The 27322-nt window shown below is 38.6% G+C and overlaps 3 protein-coding genes across 4 annotated transcripts in view; 2 read left to right on the top strand and 1 right to left on the bottom strand.

The window, feature by feature from the left end:
- Positions 1 to 984: 984 nt before the first annotated feature.
- ela3l (elastase 3 like) lies at positions 985 to 3651 on the bottom strand. The gene is made up of 8 exons (XM_086173737.1): positions 3581 to 3651; positions 3292 to 3380; positions 2975 to 3072; positions 2498 to 2626; positions 2077 to 2213; positions 1599 to 1744; positions 1148 to 1300; positions 985 to 1062 (listed from the first exon to the last, which is right to left on the bottom strand). Exons 1-8 carry the CDS (start codon positions 3618 to 3620, stop codon positions 1045 to 1047), a joined length of 810 nt encoding a protein of 269 aa, XP_086029863.1. The 5' UTR covers positions 3621 to 3651; the 3' UTR covers positions 985 to 1044.
- Positions 3652 to 8168: 4517 nt separating this feature from the next.
- Positions 8169 to 16286, top strand: bco2l (beta-carotene 15, 15-dioxygenase 2, like). Its single transcript, XM_086174397.1, has 12 exons — positions 8169 to 8199; positions 10218 to 10395; positions 11455 to 11666; positions 12132 to 12247; positions 12338 to 12440; positions 12896 to 13036; positions 13949 to 14109; positions 14465 to 14635; positions 14744 to 14881; positions 15497 to 15679; positions 15852 to 15962; positions 16170 to 16286. The coding sequence occupies exons 1-12, from the start codon at positions 8169 to 8171 to the stop codon at positions 16284 to 16286; spliced, it is 1662 nt and encodes a 553-aa protein (XP_086030523.1).
- A 4522-nt stretch (positions 16287 to 20808) lies between these two features.
- LOC147218533 (GDNF family receptor alpha-2-like) overlaps positions 20809 to 27322 on the top strand; it is a 45126-nt gene continuing 38612 nt past the window's right edge. The window contains exons 1-2 of one of the 2 annotated variants that reach the window (XM_086173677.1): positions 20809 to 21504; positions 22589 to 22945. In XM_086173677.1, the coding sequence (XP_086029803.1) occupies positions 21453 to 21504; positions 22589 to 22945 (409 nt within the window). In that variant the 5' untranslated portion in view covers positions 20809 to 21452. Of the gene's footprint in view, positions 21505 to 22588; positions 22946 to 27322 lie in introns of those variants that run through there. The other variant, XM_086173678.1, reaches the window with a different exon arrangement.

Here is a 27322-nt window from a genome sequence, read left to right as displayed (position 1 = left end):
ATTACAATTTCGCTTTCTTTTTATTCGCTTTTATGAGTTGCTCTTTCAGATACAAAATCAGATTATCTGTTCAACATTTCATGCTGCATTAAAGATAAACAAACACTTAAAAAACTCTTGTGAAGGTATTTACTGATGTAGTTAATGGCAGGATGGCACAGTCCTCAAAGTTGGACTTTGAGATGGGAGCGATCACTGATCACAGATGATACTTCAGAGGAAGCTGCCTCAGAAGTTTGACTGATCATATCAGAGAGCCCCCAACCCCCCGCAATGGAAATTGCACATCCCTAAAAACTGGGCAGTGTTTGTGTCTTCATGTGGTTCCTCCAAATGTTACAGGAGAAACAGGGGAGGATGATGAAAGAATAGAGAACAGCAGTCATAAAATGTTTTTTAAATTTCTTCTCACACTTTCTCTCATCATCAAACTAACAGTGAGAAACATGACAGAGGTGTTAATCTCAGCATGGCCGTTTTAGCCCTCTTCATTTTTGGAGCACTGTTTGAACAAGAATGTGAAGGTACAGCTGTCAGATGTGGTTTAACAAAGCCCTCTGGCTTAGAGGGTATGGAGGCAAACAAGATCAGTTTTGGGGAAGGGTATATTTATAAAGGTTCATATTTTAGTAATCGGTACATACAGCATTCAGGATAGAAACCCAATAATGCATTCATGTCAATGCATTGCTATCTTGATCATCTGCATATTTTATGTGTTTTTAGAGTGCATCCTATTAATCTGCTGGTGCTGTTATCCAAACAGAACTAGTCATCCTGCACAGTCCTGCTATGGAATGCTGTCAGAATGAATTTCCTGTCATGGTTTTCTGAGGACATCTGCTGGGCATTTGTTGATATTGTTTCTAGCTCGGTCAAGTGAGCAAGGCAGAAAGACTCCTAAAATTCTTTTACCATCCATCTGGATGTGAGTTTATCTAATGAGAGATTTTGATACAATCTGGTGGGTATCCAAACAATCAAATGACACACAAGACAAATGCTTGCAGTTACTAAGTCTTTTTTTTATTGACGCATCATCTTTTAGTTGTTCATCATGGCCTGCGAAAGTAAAGGACGGAGTCATTAGTAGAAAGAGAAAACTATAAAAAAATAATTTATTAACACTGCATTTGATTCCTTTTACCTGATTGATCCAGTCGTTGAAAGCGGAAACACGAGTGAAGACAGTTGGTTTCTTCTCGTAGTTGCAGCCCAGGCCAGAGACAAAACTGGCGATGCCATGAACCTCCCAAGCACCTGCTGCGTTCTTACAGTTCAGGGGGCCACCGGAGTCACCCTGGAATTATTCATTTGGTAGAAATAGTCACATAAGGCTCACTTCTTGTAAGCCTGATAGAAATAGGAACTTTCGCAATGAGCGTGATCAAAAAAAAGCAAAAAAAATAAACCATGTTACCATGTATTGAATATGAAGACTAACAAATTCTCTCTCTAATGTACCTTACAGTATAATTATAATTCTGTTTAGCTAAAGTAATATGAAATTATAGCTACTATAAAAACGCACACACACAATACAAACAGTCACCCCTCACAGAAACACACATTCAGGCCATTAAGCGTGATAAACTTACATTGCATCCAGCCACGATTCCATCCCCGCCAGCACAGACCATGGTGCTCCTGACAGCGAAACCCCACCAGTCAGGCTGGGAGCAGGTGGCATGGTCAACCACAGGCATCAAAGCCTGCTGCAGTTTATCAGCAATCGGGCCTCCAGCTAAAACACACAGGCAGTCTATTACCATCATTCCAACTCTCGCCATCTGCCAGTTCTACTTCACAGCATTTCCTCAAGCATTAAATTCACATTCCAGCCCAAATTTTCAATTTAGGTGCAATATCCACCCAAAAAGATTTTTGCTTGTGATTTCCAAATATAAACTGTTCCCTAAACACCCCTCTACCCCCTAGACTCGCGGGCCAAACTGTGCTTATAACTTCAAACATGCCACCACCCCAGTAAACTACCTCAACAGATGAAACAGCATGACCAAAATTAACAAAACTGCAATTCAAATGCAAGCCAAGTTTCCATAAACAGTAACTCACTGTACACTCTGCCCCATCCAGTGATATAACAGGGATACTGGTTGTCCAACACAGAGCCAGCAGGTGGGATACAGGCCAACTGCACTTGGTCACTGAGCGTCACGGGCTCAGACAGCTTGATCAGGGCAACATCATTACTACATGAGACAAGAATCAAAAAATTGCTCTCAGATGGCAGGCAATTCAATATATCAATGTGAGAGTTGATTCAACTTTTTCTTGCTTTCTTTTTCTACATGTATCATCTTTAGCACTATTGAGTAATATACAGTAAGACAAATGAAGATGGAAAAGTTGTATCAAAGGTGATAAATCATGAAAAATAGCCTTACCTCACACTGACACAGAAAATATAACATTGTAATGAACTTTATTTAAGGAGATTTGGCCATTATTTTGCACCTTACAGGACATTACTTACCCAAAAGCAACAAAAATAGGGTTCCACTTCTCATGGACAATAATCTTTTCGGGCAGGATGGCCTTGGAGCCAGCCTCCTCCACAACCAGGTTGTATTTGCCCACATAAACCCTATAGGTGAGCTTGGAGCTAGGGGACAAAACAGAAAGGAAATTTACTTCACAGTTGAAATATATGATGTCAAACAAATGTTGTTTTAGGTTCTGAACTGTGCAGTAGTCCAAGTGATGATCTTGAGTATACTACTTTATGTAGTTTCAAAATGTAGTGTGACCTGCCCAGACCCAATTCTTTCAGGGTTATGAAACAGCAATTGAATCTGATAGAAATATAAAAGTAGTGTGGTGCAGTGTAACTTTTATACATTGGTGTTTGCACTGGTGATTAATGGAGGTGTTTAATAGGTATGAGGTATGGAGGTATTTAATAGGTAGTTGTGTTTGTGTCCTAGTGTCTGTGTTCCTGTGCTTTTCTCACTTGATGCAGTGAGCAGCAGTCATGACCCAGTTGTCAGCAATCAGAGTTCCCCCACATGTGTGCCTCCACACTCCATCCCTTTCGTACTGCAAAGAGATCTAGAGCAGGAAAAAGAAAAAAATATAATCGTTTACATTTTGTAAGACCCAGGTTAAAGGATGACTGCATAGGTAGGCTGCATGTTTTGCTGACTGATATCAAAACCAACAATCTAATGACAGCAAACTAGATAGCCTCTGGTCCAGGGCCCATAGACACACACGTGAGGCTTTAGTGACGGTATAAAAGTACTGACAGGTGTTTAGGCATAAGTATACCTGCCAGGGCCAGCTATGGGGTTTGGCATCCACACCATTGACCACACGAGCAGTCACAGGCTGGATTGGTGGGGTACCGCACCCGAGGGCTGAGGGAGAACATGTAAAAGAAATTAGAGTTGGAGAATCATTGAAGCACTTTTATTTCCCACATCTGATCAAACTATCATTGTTTTATAGTGAACATTTGCATAGTACACAGTAATATTATGTATACACACATACATTCACTGACAGACTTGCAAACACCGAAACCCTATTAAAATTTAAGAATGCCAGATGTTCTTACCGCTAGCAATGAGCACAGAGGCCAACACAATGGGGATCATGATGAGTGATGCTTCTCTGAGGGGCAGCAGGGAAACTTGCTCTTTTTTAAACTTTTCTCAAAAGGCAACACCCGCTGTCAACATGGCAAAATCAAGTCCTATTGGTTTGTCATGACCTTCAGGTAGTTACGTTTACCAATGGCTGTAAGGGTCAGTATCAATGTTTGACAAGTCCCTTAGGTGTGTTTTCTGGAAACTTTCTCATGACCTTATGATGGCAACAAGTCTACATCTAAGCATAAGACATGTTCAAGACAGCATGGATATATGAATGTAAAATGTATGTTAGTAAATACTGGGTTAAAATTCCAAGTCACCTCTAAAGAATATTTTTCTGCATTTCAGTTCACCTTTACCTTTACATAGTTATGCCGCTTTCAATGAAAATCGCAAATATAATGCTTGCATAACAGCATGGGAAGCCAGCATCTGGATTACTGGCACTGAGCATGTTCTCCTTGAAACACAAATTGAAAATCAAACCAAGAGGGATAGGCATGACAAATAGCAAGAACAGTGAGAAACAGGTGGTGAAATTGGTGGAAAAAAAAGAACAGATATAATGTTTTTTGTTCAGGTATTCTACAAAGTATTAGAGTAGTGCAATAGATTTCAACCAGTGCATTCAATCATACCACTCATTCATACTTGATATTTTAGTAAAGGCAGTGTTTAATTCACTGACTTGGTGCCATGATTATTTGAATGGAACTTCAATAATTTATATGAACTTGAGGACAGAGACACAATTCCTTAGCTATGAAAGTGTCAGGAGTGTGCAGGCCGGAGGGGACTTGGCATTTCCACATCATAAATCTGTCAAAGGCTACTTGGATAATATTACATAGCCCAATAAAGGCAAGTCATTATGCCAGTAAACAGGTAGTCTAAAAGGTGGCCAACAGGAGTCAGTACAACCTGTTCAAATGGAACATCCTACAGTTCAGTGATTCACAGGGGTGGCATCAAACCTCGTCTGCTTTAATTGAACCTTGGGCTGCAGTGCAAAAAGATTTCAGAAATAAAATGCATTTTCATCAGAAATAAGACAGCAACAACTTGTTTTGCCCATGAATCATTTAGTGATTCAGTCTGCCACTAGATGGAACAATTTATCTGTTTATTTACCCAAATGAGTTTCTATTTTTCAACATGGGAACAAAATCCGTGTTGTAATTTGTCTGTGTTTGCTGTGAGAAACCCCATCCAAGCTCTGTAAAATGACTCATTAAGCGGAAAAAAAAAAATCTCTATCTACTTTTCTGTACAATATTATCTGAACATAGGAAATAGGTTTGTATACATCAGTTGAATCTATTGAGTTGCTTTATTTTAAAAAAATATTTCAAAGTTTGGCTTGGAAACCTCATTCATTCTCACATTGCAGAATATGCTTGAAAGAATGAAAAATGCATGAAAGGCTTCCACAGCAACATAACAACCTTTGGCACATTTGTTCAAAGTGTTTGTAGCATTGTGTGTGTGCAAATGCATCATTGGCTGTTAGTATGTGTGCCTCCACAGCTGCTATATGAAATTAATTAAAAGCTACTCTTCAAATTTGAACATTGTTAATCTTGCCACAGCGCAGTGTTTAGAATATGTGACTCTTGTTCCCATATTCTGATTAAAACCTTGTAATTATCAATTTGTTAATGGCCAGATGACACAAGACACCTTTGCTTTTCTACAAGACATATCAACCTGGCTTGAAACATCTTACAAGTTTCAGAGCTAAGAAATGTCCAATATCCCACCTATTGAAACCTCCACAGGGGTTTCTTACAGGTAGAAATAAGTGTGTTCAAGGAACCAGAACTCAGCTGAACTCTGAATGACACTTTGGAAAGTTTATGGTTGATTTATATCACTAAGGTGGTAAAGGCTGTACTGTGCTCCCCACATGGAGCAAAGGAGAGAAAATGTACAATTATGTAAAATATTACTGTGGCGGTACAGAGTAATCAACTTAACCTGTGTCTATTTGCTTGGTACACTTCTTTATATTGTTTACTACCACAACTACTAGAATGGACAGCTGGCTGGTTTGAATTACAGATTCCACCGTAAGAGAATAATGTCATGATCATAATGTAATAATATTTAAAATGGTGTTTCATTTGGTTTTGCTTTTGAAAATACACTGTTTTTTTGCCCGATGGATGCCTTATTTCCTGAAGGCAGTGTGCTTATGAGCTGCAGGCCTGAAGAAATTTCAACATCATCTGCTGTGCTGCTGATTTGCTTTTATCATTCTCCTTTTTTATGTTAACAGAAGGCTGCCTTTGCTTCTTTTTGTAGTGCATTTGTTTATTTCATGTGGATGCCTCTTTTCCTGTGCTTTTTATGGTGCTGTTCAGCATTAATCATCGCTTAGAAACTCCCTGTTGGGAAATACTAATTTAATTATCCCAAGCACATCATGACCCAACTGGTCTTCCTACAGGTCTTGTACGTACATGCTAGGTTTTCAGTTCTTATTGAGCAAGGAAAGCCTCAGCAGGAGAAGGGGCTTGTGGGAGTGGGTGAATGCAGCCTGCTAAGTGATTTTGAGAATAATGACTACTTTCTTTTACTCAATTGGTGGGTAATTTGGGACGTTTGTTCAAGATGTACTTTATGTGCCATTTTGTCATGGAAAATGTCACAGAGATTGTGTACAGTTACATTGAATGATGTCACAGAAATTGTATACAATCATTGTGACATTTACCATGACAATGTAGATAACACTCACATAATTAGCCACATAGAATAGAATAGAATAGAATAGAATTTGCACTTCCCAAAGAACATTTAAGCTTGTAGTAGTGTAGTTCTTAAAACACATAATGCAGAATATTAATAAAGGAAGGCACACACAAACACACACAAAACTGTAGAATAAATACAATGTACATTTTACAGAAGATCTACATATTAACTCTCTGAGTCGAGAAACTATGTTGCAAAAATATGCTTTTAATGTATGCTTTGCTGCATTCATGAGTGAATGCTGTAAAACCCCACATAATGTCTAACTTAATGCTGTCTGATTTTTTCTCATTTTTGTAATAAGAAACACTTAAACATTTAATCTGCAGCTGCAGCACAGATAGATAGATAGATAGATAGATAGATAGATAGATAGATAGATAGATAGATAGATAGATAGATAGATAGATAGATAGATAGATAGATAGATAGATAGATAGATAGATAGATAGTGGCAATAAGTGCTCTCATATGAACTATGATATAAGTAAGGTGAAATTAATGGGAAAATGTCAGTGGATGATTATATCATTTTCAGGTAAATATAATGACAGGATTCTTGTACAAAGTGCTCACTACAAAGATGTAAGATGATCAAGCATGTTAGTGGTATCTGTGATGTTGTTTGGCTGACAGGCAAATTCAGCATGAGGTCACTCGAATGATTTTATCTTTATCAAAATGATGTCACAGTTGTGCCTCAGTCATTCCAGTTACCAGACCTCAATAAACTGAATATTTATGGCAGATTTAGACTGATGTCTTTGACAGCATTGCTCACTTGAAAATACACGTGAAGGAAAATTATTTTCTGGTAAAATAATTGTCCTTCCTCTGGTGGTGCTCTAGAGAATTGCAGAATCTATGCCAGTGTAGCATCCATCTTCAACACAGAGCTTGTGGATTTCAAAGGAGATGAAAATGGCCTTTTTTTTTCAGACTGTACAAAGCTGAAGTTATCAATGGAAGAGTTCAGAGGTGTTAGAAAGCATGGCAGCCAATATAGAAAACAGAAATTGGTCTGCAACATGTTCTGACATTTACTTTAAGTGGAAATGATATCTAAATAGATTTAGTAAAAAGTGTATGAATCCTATTCACCGAGTGACTCAATGGAACTATAGATTAGACAATGTATAGGGATATTAGATAAAGGAAACTAATTATTCTGTTGGATATAATTTGAAGGTCATTTTCATCGACATAATTTTATGTGTGCATAATAAAAGCAATAGTTATAAATAAGCCCAGCTACTATTGACAATATAATTAATAACCTTGACCGTATATCTCTTGTTTACAGCCTCTATATAAAATGTATTAAATTGAAAATATTTCCTCAGGCATCAATTTAAGGAGAACATGTTTGGCAAAAATTATGAAGTTCATTTATATAGTTAAGAATCTTAAAAAAGTAATTACTTACATAGAATCAATACATTGTATTCCATCCACAGTTAACATCCAGGTCCCCTTGTCTAAATCGAATCAGGGTTCTTTGGGCTGTGAAGCCAAAGAGTAACCACTGTGCCAAGCCACAGTTCACATGTCGAAGGTAAAATTAAGTTGTGCGTATTTCTTGTATATATTATAATTTTAGTATTTTTGCATCGTGGAGAAATCACCAGTGTCTCATGTGACATTGTCATTCATTCTGTATTGTGATATTGTTTTAACAGTTTCTAGTAACATAGTTTCCTTCAATAAGGTGGTAAAGGGCAAGGGTTCAAAGTTTTCTTTTGTGTGGTTATATATCAGGCGTCTTGTTTTGTTGAGTCTACAATGAAACCAGTCATGCCCAAAACCAATGAGCCACCAACTCATGGTAAGTAGACAATATTTCATCTTTTTAGACAGAGTATACTTTACATGTTTGAAACAAACATAAGTACATCATGTTTAATTTTGCATACTGACTAAAAAAGGTGAAGGTAAAGTATTTATTTTGCATTTTGCATTATAAAAACGATAAAAATGTTGATGGCAGTTACTATGGTGTTCATTACACAATTTAAAAAAAGGTATTAGATAAGAAACGGGCAAAACACAGATACACCCCAGCCATAATCTCAGAACTTTAATTTTCCTATTATTGTGAAAAACATCACTATGAGGACAACTAGTACCAATGAGACGACTGTTAATACCAAACATCATTGTTTGACCAAACACCTCCTTCTGTAATATCTACATTTGTCTCAGTGGCTCGTGAATACAATGATTAGTTGACTGGGGTCTTGACCTGTGCCTGTGTGGTTTCTCTTCAGGTACTGCACTTTTCCCCCACAGTCTTGTAAATTGTGTAGATTAATTGAAGACTAAATTGTTAGTAGCTGTGAAATGACATTGATGGGTTGTATATCTTTATATCTGCCAGTAATTGCCTTGTGTGATGTCTGATGGGACTGATTGCTAGGCTCTCGAAGGAATATTGGGACACTAAAGATGAAGGAAAACCAAAACTGACATACTAAGAAATAGCTGGAAACGTATAAAAAAGGAATAAAATAAATCAATACAAAATATAAGTACCAAACTGTCAGAAAGCATACTGTAATAAATTCAATGCAAAATCCATGTAATACATCAGTCCTGAAGATCATGACAATAATCAATTAATGCAATACTTTTTTTGTAAATTCATCACTGCTGAAAATGAGATTAGATGAAAATGTGATGAAAAAAGAATGGTTGACTGTACGTACAGGTAACCATATGCAAAGCAGCTCTGAGCTTATCAGAGCTGTAGTTTTATGTTAATGAGAAGGAATAAAATACAATATTATAAAAAACATAGCATACAAAGCATATAAAGACATCATAAGAGACTGCAAAACCCTTAAGTTTTTTTTTTTAAATGTCTCTTTCATACATTCTTTCCGTAATTGCCCTTTTTTGGTGTCCTGAATATTAACAACAGGCCATTCCTTTGATTCATTGGGGTATGATTTTATGGAGCAAAAGAACCTAAGTTTCCGGTTTCAGCATGTTGCTCATTGTAGAGAACGATTGTACTGAGTTATACCACCGCTGACATGACTCTAACAAACTATACAGTTCACATATGCACTGAGATAAGAGGTTACTTGTCATAATTGTCATTGAGTAACTGATAAGATATACGACAGAGCAAATGTCATCCGTAGTTCACGATCTGAGGGAATCATAGGTTCAAACGTACAGGAGCCAATTACGTAATGCTGTATAGCAATTAAAAGACAGCAGCTATTACTTGAGTAAGTTCCCAATCATCTTATTTTGCTTTTATTTTTGAAATAAACAAATACCTGGAATGCACATGGACACACACGGAAAAAAGGATGATTGTTTCTATTTAATTATATCAAGATATAATTTCATCGAAGTGATTCATCAAGATTCACTTTATTGATGGTAGGCAATGTTGTCATGACAGCTTGAATTATAACTAAAATGATATTCTCAGACCCATGAATTTTTTAATAAGAAAACATGGCTGTCTTATAAATCTAAGATTCTAATCTTACACTTGTCCTAAGGTGCATAAGGTGTTAACGCTATAAAAGAATCACAAGACTGTATATAGTATGTGTGTAGTTTTGTTCTTGTACTTATACTTGTACGTTTGTGCTTGTGTGTGCGCTTATGTGTGTGTGTGTGTGTGTGTGTGTGTGTGTGTGTGTGTGTGTGTGTGTGTGTGTGTGTGTGTGTGTGTGTGTGTGTGTGTGTGTGTGTGGGAGTGGGAGTGGGAGTGGGAGCAGGTTTGGTTATGTGTATGTGTGCGTGGATGTGTGGTTTGAAGGCCAAAGTTTTCTCTAGCTATTTTAAAACAACTAAAAGGCTGTATCCTACCTTATTTTACAGTTCCCAGCAGGATGAGATGTCCACAGGCCAAGGGACTCGAGAGATTGGCACCTCTTGTGTGCTCTGTTGATGAGACACCTGATCCCATCTCCACTACCAGCAGGGGGATTATTCCTTCCTGGATCAATGGAAGTTTCCTAAGAAATGGCCCTGGGAAGTTTGAATTTGGGAAAGACAGGTATAGTTCACTTTATAGGTTTATAGGTTTATAGGTTCTCTGGGCATATTTATGTTTATTCATCCAATGGCTGATGACACTTTTTGCAGAAAAGCCATGTTGGTATGTGAATAGGAGGAATGTCTGTTCAGAAATCCCTGGAGTTATTTGCCAATACTGCATATTGCATAAATTACTTTTGATTCAGTGAGCTTTAATGGCTTGGCAATTTAAGGAAAACATTTAACCAATGCTGAGTACTTTAAAGGGACATATAAACCCTCCGAACAAATGTTCATATTTTCCATTTTTTTGTCATTTGAGAGACATACAGTAAATTAATTAGCCACAAAGATGTTTGCTTGTTTTGGAATAAAATGGGACTGATTGTAGGTTCACTTGTTGTTCTTAAAGCAGTAAAAACCTATGTGGCAAGAAAATACTTCTTCATAAGCTGCTTAAAATACAGCCTGTGTGTTATCTTTATGAAACTCAATGTGTTCGAAACTAGTTTGGAAAGGCCACAATGCCGTTTGAGCACAACTAAAGAAATCCCAGCAAGCCACAACTGAGGACAAAACAATATAGATGTGTATCATTGCATCAAAGGAAATGTGATTTTCATTTGTAGTTGAAGTCAAATAATTTAAAGTCAAAGATTATTATTGAAAAAAAAACTACAAACACCAATATATAGATGAAAAATTAAACGTTTAATGAACGTTAAATAAAATAAGATTGCAAAAATGTTGTGACTTTTGTAATTAATGAAAGTCCTCCTTGTCGCCTTACACCAGTAGGATCCTAATACCCCACAAAAGAAAAAAAAAAAGGCTTTGGTTGAACATTTTTCAGTTCATGAGTCAGCCTCAAACATGTTAAGCCCCAGAGGCTATTTTGAATTCCACCATGAAAAGATTAGGATTTTTTTGTCCCTATAGGCATGAAGGAATTCAGTTCCCTTCCACAGAGAACTATTTCTCAGTGTCTCCATTGTCTTACACTGATCACATCACACTCACGGCTTTGTCCCCCCACAAGTGCCCTAGTGAGAATTTAATTGCCTTTTTTTGCTCCCAGATACACCCACTGGTTTGACGGCATGGCACTGATGCACAGATTTCACATACGCGATGGCAAGGTCACCTACAGCAGCCGCTTCCTGCGAAGTGACTCTTACAACTTCAATTCAGAGAAAAACCGCATTGTGGTGTCAGAATTTGGAACACTGGCCATGCCCGACCCTTGCAAGAACATCTTTGCAAGGTTCTTTTCACGCTTTCAGATTCCAAGTATGTGCCGCGTCTTCGTACACTGTATATTCCCATGTGGATATCATTTTATTCCATCATAATGCAACACTGCCAAATTCATTGTAAGACTACTCTTTTCAGTTGTTTATATACTGTAGGTATGAAGGCTGCTCTGCCAGAGGCAAAGTAAACATCTGACATGTAGAGGGAAAAAAAAACCAAAACATTTTCTTCTCTATTTTGCTTCATGTCAGGGCACACTGTGTTGTGAGGTGTTTTGTGCATCACTTTTCCCAGTTACTGTTACAATGAAACATGTTTTTATTGAGGTAATGGGAACATAAATCAGTATTTGGTTGTATGGAGAGAATAATGTGTACCAGTCAGAAAAGAAAAACATGACACTTACTGTCTGACACATTGAACAGAAATGTTGTTATTTTTGTGAGAATAACCTTTTTGTCTCCGTGATATAGAATACTTTGTATCTGTATTTGTAAACAGAGGCCACTGATAATGCCAACGTGAACTTTGTAAAATACAAGGGCGACTATTACGTCAGCACCGAAACCAACTACATGAGACGAATTGATCCTCAGAGTCTGGATACAAAGGAGAAGGTAAGACATGCAGACATGCAGTGAGATAAGTTTTATCATGCATATGATAAGAAGGACATCTAACATGATGTTGGTTTGATCTAATTTTAGGTGGACTGGAGTCAGTACATTGCTGTCAACTCAGCCACAGCTCACCCGCATTATGACTCTGAAGGAGCCACGTACAACATGGGCAACTCCCATGGCAGAAGCGGTAACTTCCCTGCAAGCACTGCTCCCTTGCCCACACCTGTCTGTACTTACATATGTCTGTAGCTTTTCATCACTCTCAGGTACAAAAACATATACCTTGGATGTTTTTTCTTGACTGCCATTTTGCCACGACTAATATATATATATTACTAATATATACTGACAGAACAATTTCCTTCGGGATAAATAAAGTTGTTCTTATTCTTATTCTTATTCTTATTCTTATTCTTATTCTTATTCTTATATTAATACTGTTTTCATCCAAACCAAAAAAAATTCTTGGTCCTCCTAGGATATTTAATGACTATATATGTGTCTGCGCACGCCCGTGCATTCGGTAAATTGGTATTGTTTTTCAAGTTGTCTTTTTGTGTGTGTCCTTTTTTTATTCCCTCAAATGCACTATCCGTGTTAGCGGCCTGCTAACGTCATATCTTTGTTTTGACTCCCTCTCAGGATTCTTCTATAACATAATACGTGTGCCTCCTCCTGATGAGCGAGAGCCTAAAGAAGACTCAGCTGACCTCAGTGGTGCCAAAGTGATCTGTTCTATTCGTGCAGCAGAACCCACAAAACCCAGCTATTATCACAGCTTTGGTGAGGACAACAAGGGCATAGCTTCTTTATGTTGTCTGCAAGAGCAGTTTTATACTTATCAGCAGTCAATTAATTCTGTTAGAGAGTTTTTCCCCTTCTCTAATTACTGCTTTCAATTCTAGTATCACCCTGCTTCCTTTTGTCAATCACTTGTCCTTTGTCTTTCTGTTCACATTTAATTATCTGTATCTGTCGTTAGGAATGTGTCTCACTCAAGCTCCCCTTTTCATTTAGTCTCTCCAAAATTTTAAAAAGGTACAGCAAAAATAAGCCTGGTCAATTCAAGTTTAAACAATCTTTATACCCACATGGCCAAATGCTTTCAAAACTTAACGGACCGAGTCAAGATATCATTGATTTTGAGCATTGAAAGGGTGAATATTTATCATTATTTATTTTATTCTAAATATTTATTTCACCCCGATATGACAGTAATTGTCGCCAGTTAGCAGAGACAAACAGCCATTGGTGGAGTTGCTGATAATGTCGCAAGAAGCGGATAACAATCAGCAAGTGTGACTTGGTCGACTGTTTTTTTCTGATTATATTTTACCCAGACCACCCTCGCTTCTCCAGACTGTCTGGCACCACTAAATATAACAAGAGATGGAAAAATTGTACAATTACTTTCAACACCACATGATTACTTCTGTACCAGAATTATAGTCAACGGGGAGTTTATATTTTTTTCTTTATTTGTTTAGACACCAACAAACTGTTTTCCCCTCAGATTTTACTCCAAGAAGACAGAAAAGTCAAGGAACAAATATAGGTACAGGGAGAATAGCAGTGGGTGTGCAATGCGGGATCGTACAGTCATATAAAGGAGTCTCCTTTTATGCTCAAGACAAACTGGGTTACAGGGAAATTTGAATGTAAATTTTTCCTCTGTTGTGTGTCTTGGCTCTTTAGTCATGTCAGAGAACTACATTGTATTTGTTGAGCAACCAATCAAACTGGATCTGCTGAAGTTCATGCTGTACAGGATTCAGGGAAAGAGTTTTCACAAAGTCATGACTTGGGAACCCCAGTTTGACACCGTCTTCCACCTGATCAACCGCCACACCGGAAAGGTGGGTGAATATGAGACAATACACCAAAGTGCAAATGGACGAAGCACATAATGGACACAACAATCTCCTGAAGCATGATGACACCTTTCCTCATTTCTTTGGATGAAGGCACACTGATGCTGTAGCATTTCCTCTGCCAATGTTACTCTCAATTTTCTCATCTCATTACACTCCATAATCATTAAGTGTGAAACATTAAATGGGAAAATAAAACACAATAACTAACATTAACAGTGGCAAGTTTCCACACTGGTGTTAAAGTGACATGCCAGTTGCTTTTTTGTTTGTCCAAACATTGATAAGTATTTTAGCCTTAATGGGATCCTGTCAGTGACCAGTTGGCGTGTTTCAACAGAAAAGTGACGTACGATACTACGCAGCACCCATGTTTACGCTGCATCAAATCAACGCTTTTGAGGACAATGGTTTTTTGGTTATGGACATGTGTTGCGGAGATGATGGTGAGATCATCGGAGACTTCACAATTGAGAACCTTCGCAGAAGTTCGGGGGAGGAAATGGACAAGGTGATTTTTAAATACATGTAGACACATATGTATTAGAATTTATCCTTTTAACATCACACTGAAAGAAGTCCGGCTCACGGTGTTACTCATGCTGATTGTTTTTGTCAGTTTTACAACTCATTGTGCAGAAACCTCCCAAGAAGATACATCTTGCCTTTGAATGTAGACAGGAAAACGCCATTGGACCAAAATCTTGTGTCCCTGCACTATGGCAAAGCCACGGCAAAGATGACAAAACCTGGAGAGGTGAGACTAAGCATGTTCCCATGTGTCTACCTGATACATCAAGTAATAGATTAAATGACGTATTTCGCTTGATTCAGTTCTACAAGAAGTAAGTAAACAATGAGGCCCGTAATCATGATGAGTACAGCTAATCCACTCCTACACATTTTGCAATTATCCAGCTTGATGAGACGCTGAGGGTAGTGTCGGCAGGACGGTAATTTCATGACTTAAAATTCTGTCAAAATGAGAGTCAGCTAAGGAATAGAAGAATTGCCTTTTAATGAATCGCATGCAGTCTTCCCACGCATTTGAACACAGACGCATACAAACTCATCTGCAAAAGTTTTCTGGCACAAAAAGTGAACAGGAAATGACAAAAAAATTAAAATATGTTGATTCTCTACTTTTGTAAATGTCAGTATCAACTGTAGCTATGAAAGTTGTGCAAGTTTCCAACATGACAATTTACTTGTTTTTTATTTAAATGCTATTTTACATTTCAGCCCATAACTTTGTTCTTTGTAGTCAGTTGATGAAATATAAAAGTTCGAATGTACAGTATATAATAAGAATGTACAGGCACTTAGATTTTGACAAATATTTACATGCCAGAGGGAAATTATTGCCTTCCAGGTGTACATGACCCATGAGGAGCTTCACAATGATGAGTTGCTACAGTATGGGGGTCTCGAGTTCCCTCAGATCAACTACGCCAAGTACAATGGAAGACCTTACCGCTATTTCTACGCCTGCGGCTTTGGACATGCCTTCAGTGACTCCCTTCTTAAGATGGATGTTCATACCAAGGAGCTTAAGGTTGTGTTAAATCAAAAACAGTTCAAAGAGACTCTGTTGTTGATGTGGCTGTGAATCATTGCAGCAAAATTGTTTGCTGCCTTATACATGTTGCTTGGAGTGATAAATAGGAAGTGCCGTACCACAAAATGGCTCAGAGTTAAGAAAATTTTATGTAATGTGCATTGTCTAGGTGTGGCGTTATCCTGGTTTGTTCCCGTCTGAGCCTGTCTTTGTTGCTTCGCCTGAAGCTACTGAGGAAGATGATGGAGTGGTCTTGTCAGTCATCATCACACCAAGAGAAGTAAGTTAAAAACTGCAACGAAACAAAGTTATCCACAACAGAATATATTCCTTACTGAATCACTGTCTAAAACTGACAGACGGTGTATTGTAAGATGGTTTGAATTCAGCGGAGACAGCAGTAACACAGATACACTCTATAAAGACTGAAACATGAATAGAAATACTTCTGCTTTGCAACAGCTCACCCTTCTGTTCCTCTTTCTAGGAAAAGGGGACTTTCCTGCTCATACTGGATGCCAAGACCTTCACTGAGCTTGGCAGAGCCGAAGTCCCTGTCAATATCCCTTATGGGACCCATGGCGTGTTTAATGAGATGGGGTAGTTGTGCCAATATGTATGGCCGTTTGCTGAAATTGAACCAGCAACTGCCATTTTATTCACAGATGTCCTTGCACATAACACTAAAGAAAAGGGAAAAAAGCACAGGGAGAAGGAAAGAAATGGAGAGATCTTATTTTTTTGTGCACCTTTAACAGAAATAGCTTATCTTGAATATGAACATTTCATTTTGACGGATGGAGAAGCCCAGCATGATACGAGCAGCTGTTAAAGTTGGTGTACTGCATGTCAGAATGGTATTTTCTGTCTTTTGGTGATGACCACATAAGCATGTGAATACTGTTTCCTTTGACAGACTAATGATTCGAGAGATTCTGAAATAAAATCAATGTGAATAAGTGAACATTAAAATGAAATCCATTTCCTCCTTTTTGGACTTTTTCGTATGATCACACAGCTAGAAATGCTACACTCCCAATGAGAAACGATTAGCACTTAAGAAACACAAAATGCATCTGAGGAAATTCAATTTCTTTCACAGTAATATGATAGAAATGGACAATGTCTGAAATGCCTGGAAAACAAATGGATCTAATTGGTCAGTAGCCTCCAGAGAGTCTAGGCTGAGGTCACATCAGAAATGTGGTACTCCTCAGAGGATCAAAACAATGCAAAACAAAGTTGACGCATGTATAAACACAGGCATGTTGCACTGCGTGTGGGAATAAAATCAATTTTGTATTTCTTCAAGAATGAACAAGACATGACAGTTTTTCATACATGGATCCATTCCATAATGTGAAGCAGCCAATGACGACACTTTTCACTTTACCAGCAATTGACTTATTGACTTATTTAATTGGTTCTTTTTAATTCCATTGATTGGCACAGATTGATCAGAAAATGACTGCAGGCTCTAGTGGTATGGGCTATGTGGAAGTTTCACATTATAATGAGACACATTATACATTTTGGTTCATAAAATTGTGAAAAATTTAACCCAGTACGGCCACAACCATTGAATAATTGCAAGAATTTTCCATTTTAACTTGGAGTGTTAAAGTATGTTATTTGGACATAGAAATGTATAGAAAATGAAAGTAGTGGAAACACTTTGCATATGTGAAGTTTGATTTCCATTGAGCTTAATTTCATTTTTATGTATTTGTTAAACAGGTTCATCAACCAAAATGGATAGCATAACATTTTAACCTGTTAAGCTCCTCAAGTTATTTTGAACTTGGTGTTCTTGTTCAATATTTTACAGCCTTATACACATTTAAATAATGTAGGACGCGTTACCCTTGATCAGTGAATACAAAATCTCAAAAATAGTGAAGCAATGAAATTATACTTTGTAGATTTACAGATGATTATATTGTAAGCCTATCTCCTTCAGTACACACATTTTTTTAACCAGTTTTACCATAAAATAAGTATTAGAGGAATTCGAAGACGAATTCTCATAAAAGATATGATGGTTATTTCACTATTTTGTTTCTAAATTGAGGTATCCAAGTTCACCAATAAATATTTTTGTAAAATTCAGGGGAACAAAATGAAATGTGAAATCACATTTTAATGGCCATTAGGACAGGTCATATTATCAGAACGCATAGCCCATCATATCGTCTAAGCAGGTTTTTAAGGGAAAAGAAATTACACTAATTTCATAGAGGTCCCAAAGACTCATGAATCAAAGATATTACACTTGGTGTTACTGGGTTAAACATGTCTTGCAGAGGCAAGTCCCAGCATTCAATAATTCATGACAGCACACCAAAGCAGAGGTTTCGTGTTTAGCTTCTCTTACACAAAATGAATAAAAAAAGAATGAGTAGGAAGACCTGCAGTGCGCTAGTTTAATTAATTTATTACTGGGAATTAACAACACTTAAATTTTTGTCATGTTCTCTGCTCAGCGCAGGTTCTTGTATCTCCTAATAAGCATGCTGAACAGGTCTCCCTTCATTCACATTAATTAGCCAATAATGCCAAATCTAATCATCCATATTTAGTGTGTGTGTGTGTGTGTGTGTGTGTGTGTGTGTGGGTGGGTGGGTGGGTGGGTGTGTGAGGTGGGGGGGGACCTGTGCATGTGCACGTCTGCCGAATGTTTTAGTTTATCTGGATTCTCTCCAATAGGCATGACCACAGAGGTACTGCAACCTTTGCTCTCTGGTGAACTAGAGCTATCCTGTGTTTGTAAAGATGTGAGTGGAAGCAATCCCTATTAACGCTACCCAACATAATTTAATTCCAAACCATCACCTAAATACATGTTATGCATGTGGGCTGTTTTTTTTCCAGTCACTGCATTATTTTAAATCATTAGGATTTCACCTATATAAGGTGTTGCCTTCTCCTTATTCAGTTCTGAATGATACAGAAACATCTTATTCAAATATTTCTGATAAGTCTTTACTTATTTCAAAATCCTTACCTCTTATTTGAACCAGAGGTCATTTTTACACCCCCCTACTGTATCACTAAACATGTGCATTGTCACATTTACTTGTATCATCAAATATTTAGTATTTCATAAATTTATAATGTCATCAACTGTACTTACCACATCAAAAACACTGGAGACATTTCCTAATTCCCTAAAAAGAAAGGCCAAATATTGTAGTAGCAGTATGTGATGTACAGATTGTGCAGGTTTGTGCAAATACTTTCCCTTATAGTTGTCATTTTTGATGCCATTCAAATGTATTGTGCATGCACACGTGTATGTATGTGTGTGTGTGTGTGTGTGTTTGTGTGTGTGTGTGTGTGTGTGTGTGTGTGTGTGTGTGTGTGTGTGTGTGTGATACTCAGTGGGATCTCTTTAATTATATACACAAAAAATGCAGACATTAATGAAGTCACTGTAGAGCAATTAAACACCTTCAGAAGAGAGGGGCGACTCACAAAGCAAGACAGAAGGATTTAGCTCATGCTTGAGCTGCTACTTGTTAAGACCCTCAATGTATCGCCTGTCAATCTCAAAACGCACAAAGACATGAAAACCAGTTGGAAAAATAAATCAAGAATTAACTTGTTATACTTGTGTCTGCGGAAGCAACGCAAAGGAAACCCAGAGGAAGGAATGAGGTTTATGCAGAAGGTTAGAAACCTCTGGTGCGTTCAGGGTAACCACTGCACCACAGTGCTGTGATAAAGAATGCATAATGCAAATTTAGCTTTTTTTTTTTTATTCACTGTGTTCACAGTTAAAGGTTCTTTCTGGATTTAATGTCTCCATTTTGTTATGAGAAATACAGTATCTCCTCTAAACTGCTCTAAGCAATTGTAAACTTTAGACAGCTCATGTAACGGCTCGTCTGTGATAAAAACAAATTACTTGGGAACACTAAATGCCTGCTATATTGTTTGATAAAACACAATATAACGTTTCATACTTTGGATGGCGCTCTGAAAGGCACAGTGTTGCCGCAGTCTGAGGGAATGGCAATTTTTATCAAAAAAAAAAAAAAGAGAAAAAAAAAAGAAAAGAGAGTCACTATAGTACCAAACGCAGGATGTATTTAATATAAGCCATGGTGGTGGGTGATGTCTTAGAATGTCCTCATAATGACACAGATCCAAAACTCTGGGGGGCTCTGAGGAGACGATGACAATGAGCCCGGGCCGATACGGGCAGAATGAGTCTGATTTTGTAGCTATAACCGCAACTTCTTTTTCCCTCTTGGAAGGAAAAGCCTGGGCTGACAGTCAAACATCATTATGAGTCAGTGGCCTTGCCGTTTGTCACTGTCAGCGCCTCTAAATAGAGACTTTGTTTCCAAGATTTCTAAAGATTTATGAAATCCTGGACAGTATTTAAGCGATGATGTACAACAAAGTCATTTTGTTTCATATGTAGCCACTCTGAAAAATGACACATTCGGCGGCATTGTCTGCTCCTCTCCTTTGAGAAAAAGTAGAATATGAGGCATTGCGCTTTTTCTTAAATCTAGCTTTCAGTCAAAGGAAACACACATGTCATGTGTTGGGATATTGCAGATATGAATTATGACATTTTCATCACCGCTGTTGGGTCTATCATCACACTCTGCCCCCATCAACCATTTGTGAATTTCTATGAGCTATGTGGAGCTACAGCACTGAAGTGAGAGGGAGAAAAAAATAATTTGATTTTGCTTCAATGCAAAAAAAAAACTGAAATAAAAGAGGCATTATATACAAGCCGAGTATAAAATTCATGTCATTATGGCGTGGATGAAACCAACGGGAGCAAACGCTGCATCTGAATTTGAATATATTTAAAACAAACAAAAGATCTTGCGAGAAGAGGATATCAAGTATGAGTCCAATTGATTTTTTTTTTTTTAAGAAGTCCCCGTTGCACAGACCACATCACACATTTCATCGCAGGGGTAACTAATGTGCATCTTACCCAAACACATCTCCATGCAGGAGAGGGGGGAAACATTTGTTATTGGGCATCGGTGTGACTGTAGCCCCACGTTTTCCAATGAGGGTACTCACCGACATCGCCCTCTGCTGGCTCCCCTGGGAACTCCTCTTTATAAAGTGCAGGGATGCCTCGACACGCTGGCAGTACAGGGTAGCGTCCTTTCCTTCCAGAGGAGCGCACACACACTGCGAGGAGAGCCAGAGGAGGGAAAAAAACACACACACATATATAGACATACGCGCACACACATATACGCACACGCAGCATCTTGGAGCGCTTTCACATGAGTTCCTCTACTTCGTGACAGATCCTGGCATTCCAGATGTGTAACCCAATTTTGTTCTGAGGGAGGTGGGGGGAAGAAAAATAATCTCCAAGGAGCAGAAAGAGACGAAGGAGCTCCTGGAATGTGCAGAGATCAAGTTTGTGTCGGTTCGATCGCAGCGTAAACGGACCTCGTATTGCCTTCATGGATTGACTACCTGGCGTTTTTTATCTTTTTTTTATTTTTTATTTTTTTTTTACTTTCCCTTTTCCTCTCGAATCCGGGGGATTTGACCGCGTCGTGTTTAGAATAGTGAATCAAAACTGTGGATTATTGTTTTGAAGCCAGGATTTGCGAAGGTTGAGGAGGGCTGACTCTTGGAGTTGATTGAAGCTATTGATTATCTTCTTTTTTCCCATTTACTTGTGCCTGGGTCGAGAAATCGGAGGGGAATAAACCTTTCACACGGTGGAAATACTAGACTTACTGGACACCAAGTCTCCCTTTTCCCCCCTTCAAACATGAAGTCTGTAACTGTGTGGATGTGCCTTCACATCTTCCTCCTTCGTCCAGGTGAGACGTAAAATGTGGAAGTTGGCTTGAATTAATGTAATAACAAAATGCTCACTGCAAAAATGACTGTTTCACAATAGTTGGATGTGTGACTTCCGAAGCCAGACTTGTTTGATTTTTTTTCCCCCACTTTGATTTATTTAAAATATTAAAATCACGAGCAGTGAAATTCTGATAAGCTTCACGTTGTATTTGATGCTTCACTATCACATCGATTCGTCAGCCTCTACAGTAAAGGTTTAAGGTTCATTTTTCTTTATTGCACAATGCAGCTGTGCTTTTAAAGAAAACTAATCATCATATTTATTCATTTTTCCTTTTTTTACCATCACATTTCGACAAGATGACACGACCACGATCCTTCCTGCCGTCCACAAACTCCTACCAGCCTTTCCAATCCCTTAGATAGATGGCAAACATCCACAGTTCATCTTGTGTCTCTTAACGTTTCTCTCCGGTTGCGGCGTCTCTCCGCTTAGTTTCCCTGTTTTTCCACAAGGGGGCTCTCTTGTCATTTCCCACGGATCGGTCAGCGCTTTAGGTTTATGTGAGGAGGTGTGTAAATCTACTCCTGTCATATAGAAACACCTGTCTCTCCTCTACGGATCCCTGCCTGTGCCCATTGTAAGCTCATTTTATGACCATATGAGCACTGAACAAGAGCACATCTTAATGATGACCATAGATAGATCATAGATTGATTATAAATCACAAATTGCTTTTAATTTAATGCCAAAATACTGCAAATTGATGTAATTTGGCAGCTTCATATACACAAATGTGACACGTTTTGAATGAAAAAAACGAACAAATATATATAATCCCCCAGTCATGACATACATTGTTGACAAAGAGCCTCCCACAGGTCGACTCCAGTGGGCCGTGAAGGATTTAACTGCCCTGCTAATAACGCTTCTGCATTCATGAGCATGCTGTCAAATCATCAAACCTGTGTACTGCCCTCACACTGAGCATGTTGCGGCAACAAAACAAGAATTAAAGCCGGTTTGTGTTTTTACACGCACAAATTTCACAAATCATGTACCGATTTTCTGACACCCCTACGTTTTCTCTCGCCACCTAGATGAGACAGCAAGTTCCTTGGATGGTTCCTCATCTTTGTTCGTGTCCTCAGCTAATGGCGCATCTGGACCTCAAGGCACTGGGTCTGGGCCTGGGGCTCAGTCAGAATGGGTGGACTGCATCCAGGCAAGTGAAATGTGCAACCAGAACCCTCACTGCAGCTCTCGGTACCGGGTGATGCGCCAGTGCCTTGTGGGCAAGGAGAAGGAGGCCATGCTAGACAGCAACAGGGAGTGCCAAGCTGCCTTGGGAGTGCTGCAAGTTACTCCTCTGTATGACTGCAGATGTAAGAGGGGTATGAAAAAGGAGCTGCAGTGTCTGCAAAACTACTGGACCATCCACATGGGACTCACTGAAGGTAGGAAGCTGGCTCCGTGTTTCTCAGCGCCTGAGAGGTCGCCAAACAAAAAGCGCATTGGCTTTATAAGACTAGTTTTGGGACGTCATCTTTTTAGTTCCTGCTGACTCTATGTAAAGCTGCATGCTTGAAATGAGCACATTTTTTCCAAATATTCACCTCGACTAGTCGTCCCACGAAGAGTAGTCATTGCACTCAATGTCATTTGTATCAACTATAAAGCACGCAAAACACGTTGCCAAAAATGTTTAAAATTATTTAGAACTTTCGTCGGGGATGGAATGTATATTAGTCGATGCACATGATACCTCTATCAACAAAAAAATATTTTCCACATTTGCAAATGTATTTTAAATGATGATTCCAATCTCAAGTAGTGCTACGCTTTCCCAGCAACGACAGGAAAGATGTTCACCACGCCCTTTGTTGATGCTCTATTCCCTCTCGCCCTCTTAAAGTGATGCTCTGAAGCCTGGATGAAAAATACATGCTTTCCTACTTTCCTCACCCTCTCCAAAGTAATGGAACAATAATGGGATTACATTAGGTAGACCTGTTATGTTAGACTTATTGGTTTTCGCCTAAAGTGTTCCATATTACTATGTAATTAGGTTACTATTGTATCGCTCAGTGGCCCTTATGTGTCCACTTATGCAGGGCATAAAATAGCACTCTTGTTGTAACGTTGAGACCCTTTGGTTTTTACACTGTAGCACATTTGGAGGACTAAAGCAGTCCCCTTGACTGGCATTAAAGCAAGCAGAGTTTCATGTCAGGACACAAACAACTAAATGGTAGCACTGCACACCTGGGATCAAGCGGAAATGTTACCTTCACATAAGCGCAAATTTGTCATGTTGGGACATGAGGTTGGTGCATGTGATGACCTGAGTCCAAGTGGTTCCCCGTCAAAACGTAAAAATTGCACACAGCTTTTTTGTCATGTTGGGTAACGGTGAAAATTTTGCAAAGTCTTTCAGCTTTGAGCACTCTGGGTTTTGTGTTTTGATCCGTGAAGTAATTCGCCAGTCTGACTGCTCATAGTACCAGCTACACTTCATCAGACTGATAGCAGCAGAGGGTCCCTGACATGAGTTCAAGGGAAATGGAATGACACAGAGGCTCCCTAGGCCTTCTCCCACTCTTACCGTTTTTCTCTTCTTTTCTGCTCTCTTGGCAAAAGATGTTTCTCTTCTTCCTCCCTCTTCCAATGGCCCTTTCTGTCTCAATTCAAAGAAATAGCTGCAACAGTCAAAGTGTTTGATACATCATGCCACTTGTCCGGCTGTCTAGGATTGAGACCTCCTGTGCTGGCGACACGTCCCTCATACGTCTCATGTTTCAATTCCAAAGAAATGCTTCTCGGCAATGTCCCATTTTGGCCCTGTCGCCCTCAGAGATAAAACCCACTTTAACGCAAATGAAAAGCTCTTACAGTGCAGCTTTAATCTAATCACAATCCATTGCGAGGTCAAGCAAGCTCCCCGTTAACTGGAAACAATCTATGTAGAACACCCATCTATGGAAACAAACAAGACAAGCTGAATCCCAATAGACCCTCCCAAAAATGTTACTAAAGCACCTCTTACATCCTGTATTGACACAAGAAAAAAAAAAACATTTTTTTTTTTCAAACTTTCATTTTGCTTCAGGCAGGAAGGAGATGCAAAGAGAAGAAAGAGGTAAATGTGACAATAAGAAATCAAGGAAATGAGTGGGACCTGAATTTGTAAAGGCCTGTGTAATTCTTGCAGATGTGATAATCCCTGTATGAAGTATAATGGCTGATGACTAGAGGATTAACATGTTTTGCCTCTACAAGGCCATTTTGTCACAACCTAAAGCTGACATAAACTGGGAAAAGAAAAAGAAAAATCCTACCCTGGCATGGACTTGGCTTGATTTTATGTCCACGTTGACCAGAGGCAGGAAGTTGCCCCCTCAAGCTCAAGAGCTAAACCATTGTATCTGGTAAAAGCTGATGTAGCCTGGGGATCGGGTCTAAACAATCCTTTTTTCTCTATCCAGCCACCCACAAACTGCACACAGATTGCTGGCAGTTTACTGCCAGGGGTTATCTTGCAGCTTTAGTGATAGTAATGTAAGTAGATAATATGTTTTCAAATACTTCTAACGGTTTTATAATTTTACCTCTGATCGTTTGTAAGACAGCTCAATAATCGAAACAGATTGAATGTATTGGTTGTCTTAAATTACACGGGCCCAATATGCGGCTTTTTATTTTGCTAAGACAATTAAAAATTCAATTCAGTTTGAATTAGACCAATTCTAAAGTCAAGTTCCTTACTCAAGGGGTGTGCTTATATTTTCCAAAACGGAATGACAGCGTAAATCTGTTTAAGTTAAAAGATAGTTAATGACTAAAAACTTGACTATTAGTGTTTTGATTCTCTCAAAGGATTGAAAAAATACAGAACATCATTGTTTAGGGACTTTCAACAATGTTGACTATCCCGTGTTTTAGTGTTGCATTTATGGCTGTGCTGTATTCAAGGACAAAAGGATGAAGAACCCTCAGCACATATGAAGTCAATATTTACATTTATGTACCTGTAATCATTTACTTTCAAAATAAATGTTTTCTTTCTATAATTCTCCCTGTCAAAAATTTAAGTAGAACTTCTGCATCTTCTGTTTGCTTGATGTTTGAGGCAGATATTTAACTCACTTGGCCCCAGTGCTTACTTGAATTGAAGTGTCAGTATGCATTCCAGTTGCTATTGTACATGGGATTATGGAAAGTGATAAAAATGATTTTCAAAACAGTTTGAGGGAAGCAAAAATGGCATATAACAACAAAAGCAAATTTCTTGTTACCTTGTTGCATGCAAGGTTGATGCCAAAGTGAAAGCAGCCAAAAACGGAATGGTTTGCCCTCATACTTTACCAACTTCAACAATCATTAAATTGCATATTCCCTAGTTGATACTGTCAAGGATCTTAAGAGTGGTATCATCCATTTATATTCCTTTTCATCATTTTTATGCATCGTCCCAAAAGCTTTGGTCACTGTTAATCAGCAAAATCAACCAAAACCTAAAAGTAAACTGAAAGGTCTGCGACAGAATACATGCTTATACAACGCTAAGTGAAGACCCATCAGAGAACCATTAAGCTGCAGCGGGTTCTGTGTCCATGACTTGCAACGATAAATTGTACTAATAGCAGACAAGCTCCAGACACTTATGAGCAGGAAGTGTCCAAAAGTTAAGAGGTCTAGCGCTTTGAAATGTTTGAAAAGGTTTTAAAATTGACAGTGTGCGTTATGAAACAACAGCATTACTGTTGAAAAAACACTTAAACACAGAGCGACTCCATGCAAAGTCATTGTGACTCATACTGTCACAAAGCGTTTCTTAATGTTTCCTCTTGAAATATCTGCACGAATCACAATATAAAAAGCATGTTTTAAAATTCTAAATACATTACATGCCTTTTTGAATCTGTTTCAGTTTGAAGGCCTTGCAACTCCACTAAGGGGACAATTTTATTTTCAAATCATTCTGCTGCTGTGGCCCGCCTCTCAGACAGTATACGGCAATGTTCTGTTTAGAATCCTCAACTGGATGGCGATCTAATGCAGTTCAGTGGCCCAGCAGCAATGGTTCCAATGGTGACCTGTTAATTGTGTTTTCTAACGGAAAATGGACGCTCTCTTCAATGTGTCAATGCATCTGCACTTGATGGATAATGAGTAGTTTCTGCTTTGAATAAGGCTGTATCAATGTGAGGCAATGAACTCTAACCTTTGAATCTATAAAGAACATCATTAATAGAAAGGATACGGTCGCTACCACTCAGAATAAATTGTATAAGGGGTTGCAGGCCCAATGTTTTTTCACATCAGCAGTAGAATTGGTCATTTAAACTGAGTTGTCCTTCAACATCCATGAGTTTCATATGGAACTGTGCAAGAATCAGGGATCATTTGGACAATCTTTCAGAGCACTTTAATTGGCTGGATCAAGTCCCCGTCAGTTGAAAAAGTGGACCATAACCAGAGCGACATTCTCATCTTTACAAGCTAACGGAGACACCGAATGAATTTTGAATTGAAATCCAGAGTTCACCTGTAAATTACGCCGGATGATTTGTTTTCCAGGGTTTCGTTAATGTCAGCATTGCAAAGGTCAGCCTCGGAATATGCCAGTGCATCACGGTCATTTTACAAGTTTGCCACCGGTACTGAAGAATGTTTTAGGGAATAGACATTGTAAATATGCTGTAAACATGATGATCGACTTCGGGGTGGGAAGAAGAGAAATGGAGAGAGCGCAAGTGAGGACAGGAGGGCAGGATGGTAGATAAATAATGGGGAGGGGTACAGAGGAGGTACAAAGTATTCCTAGGTGAAAC

This window comes from Fistularia commersonii, chromosome 26, assembly GCF_037954325.1.
Source record: "Fistularia commersonii isolate RoL2024-O1a breed Wild chromosome 26, RoL_Fcom_v1.0, whole genome shotgun sequence".
In the NCBI taxonomy this organism is placed as follows: Eukaryota; Metazoa; Chordata; class Actinopteri; order Syngnathiformes; family Fistulariidae; genus Fistularia; species Fistularia commersonii.
The sequence above is the reverse complement of the archived record's forward strand: the minus strand, read 5'-3'. Positions and strand labels throughout refer to the sequence as shown.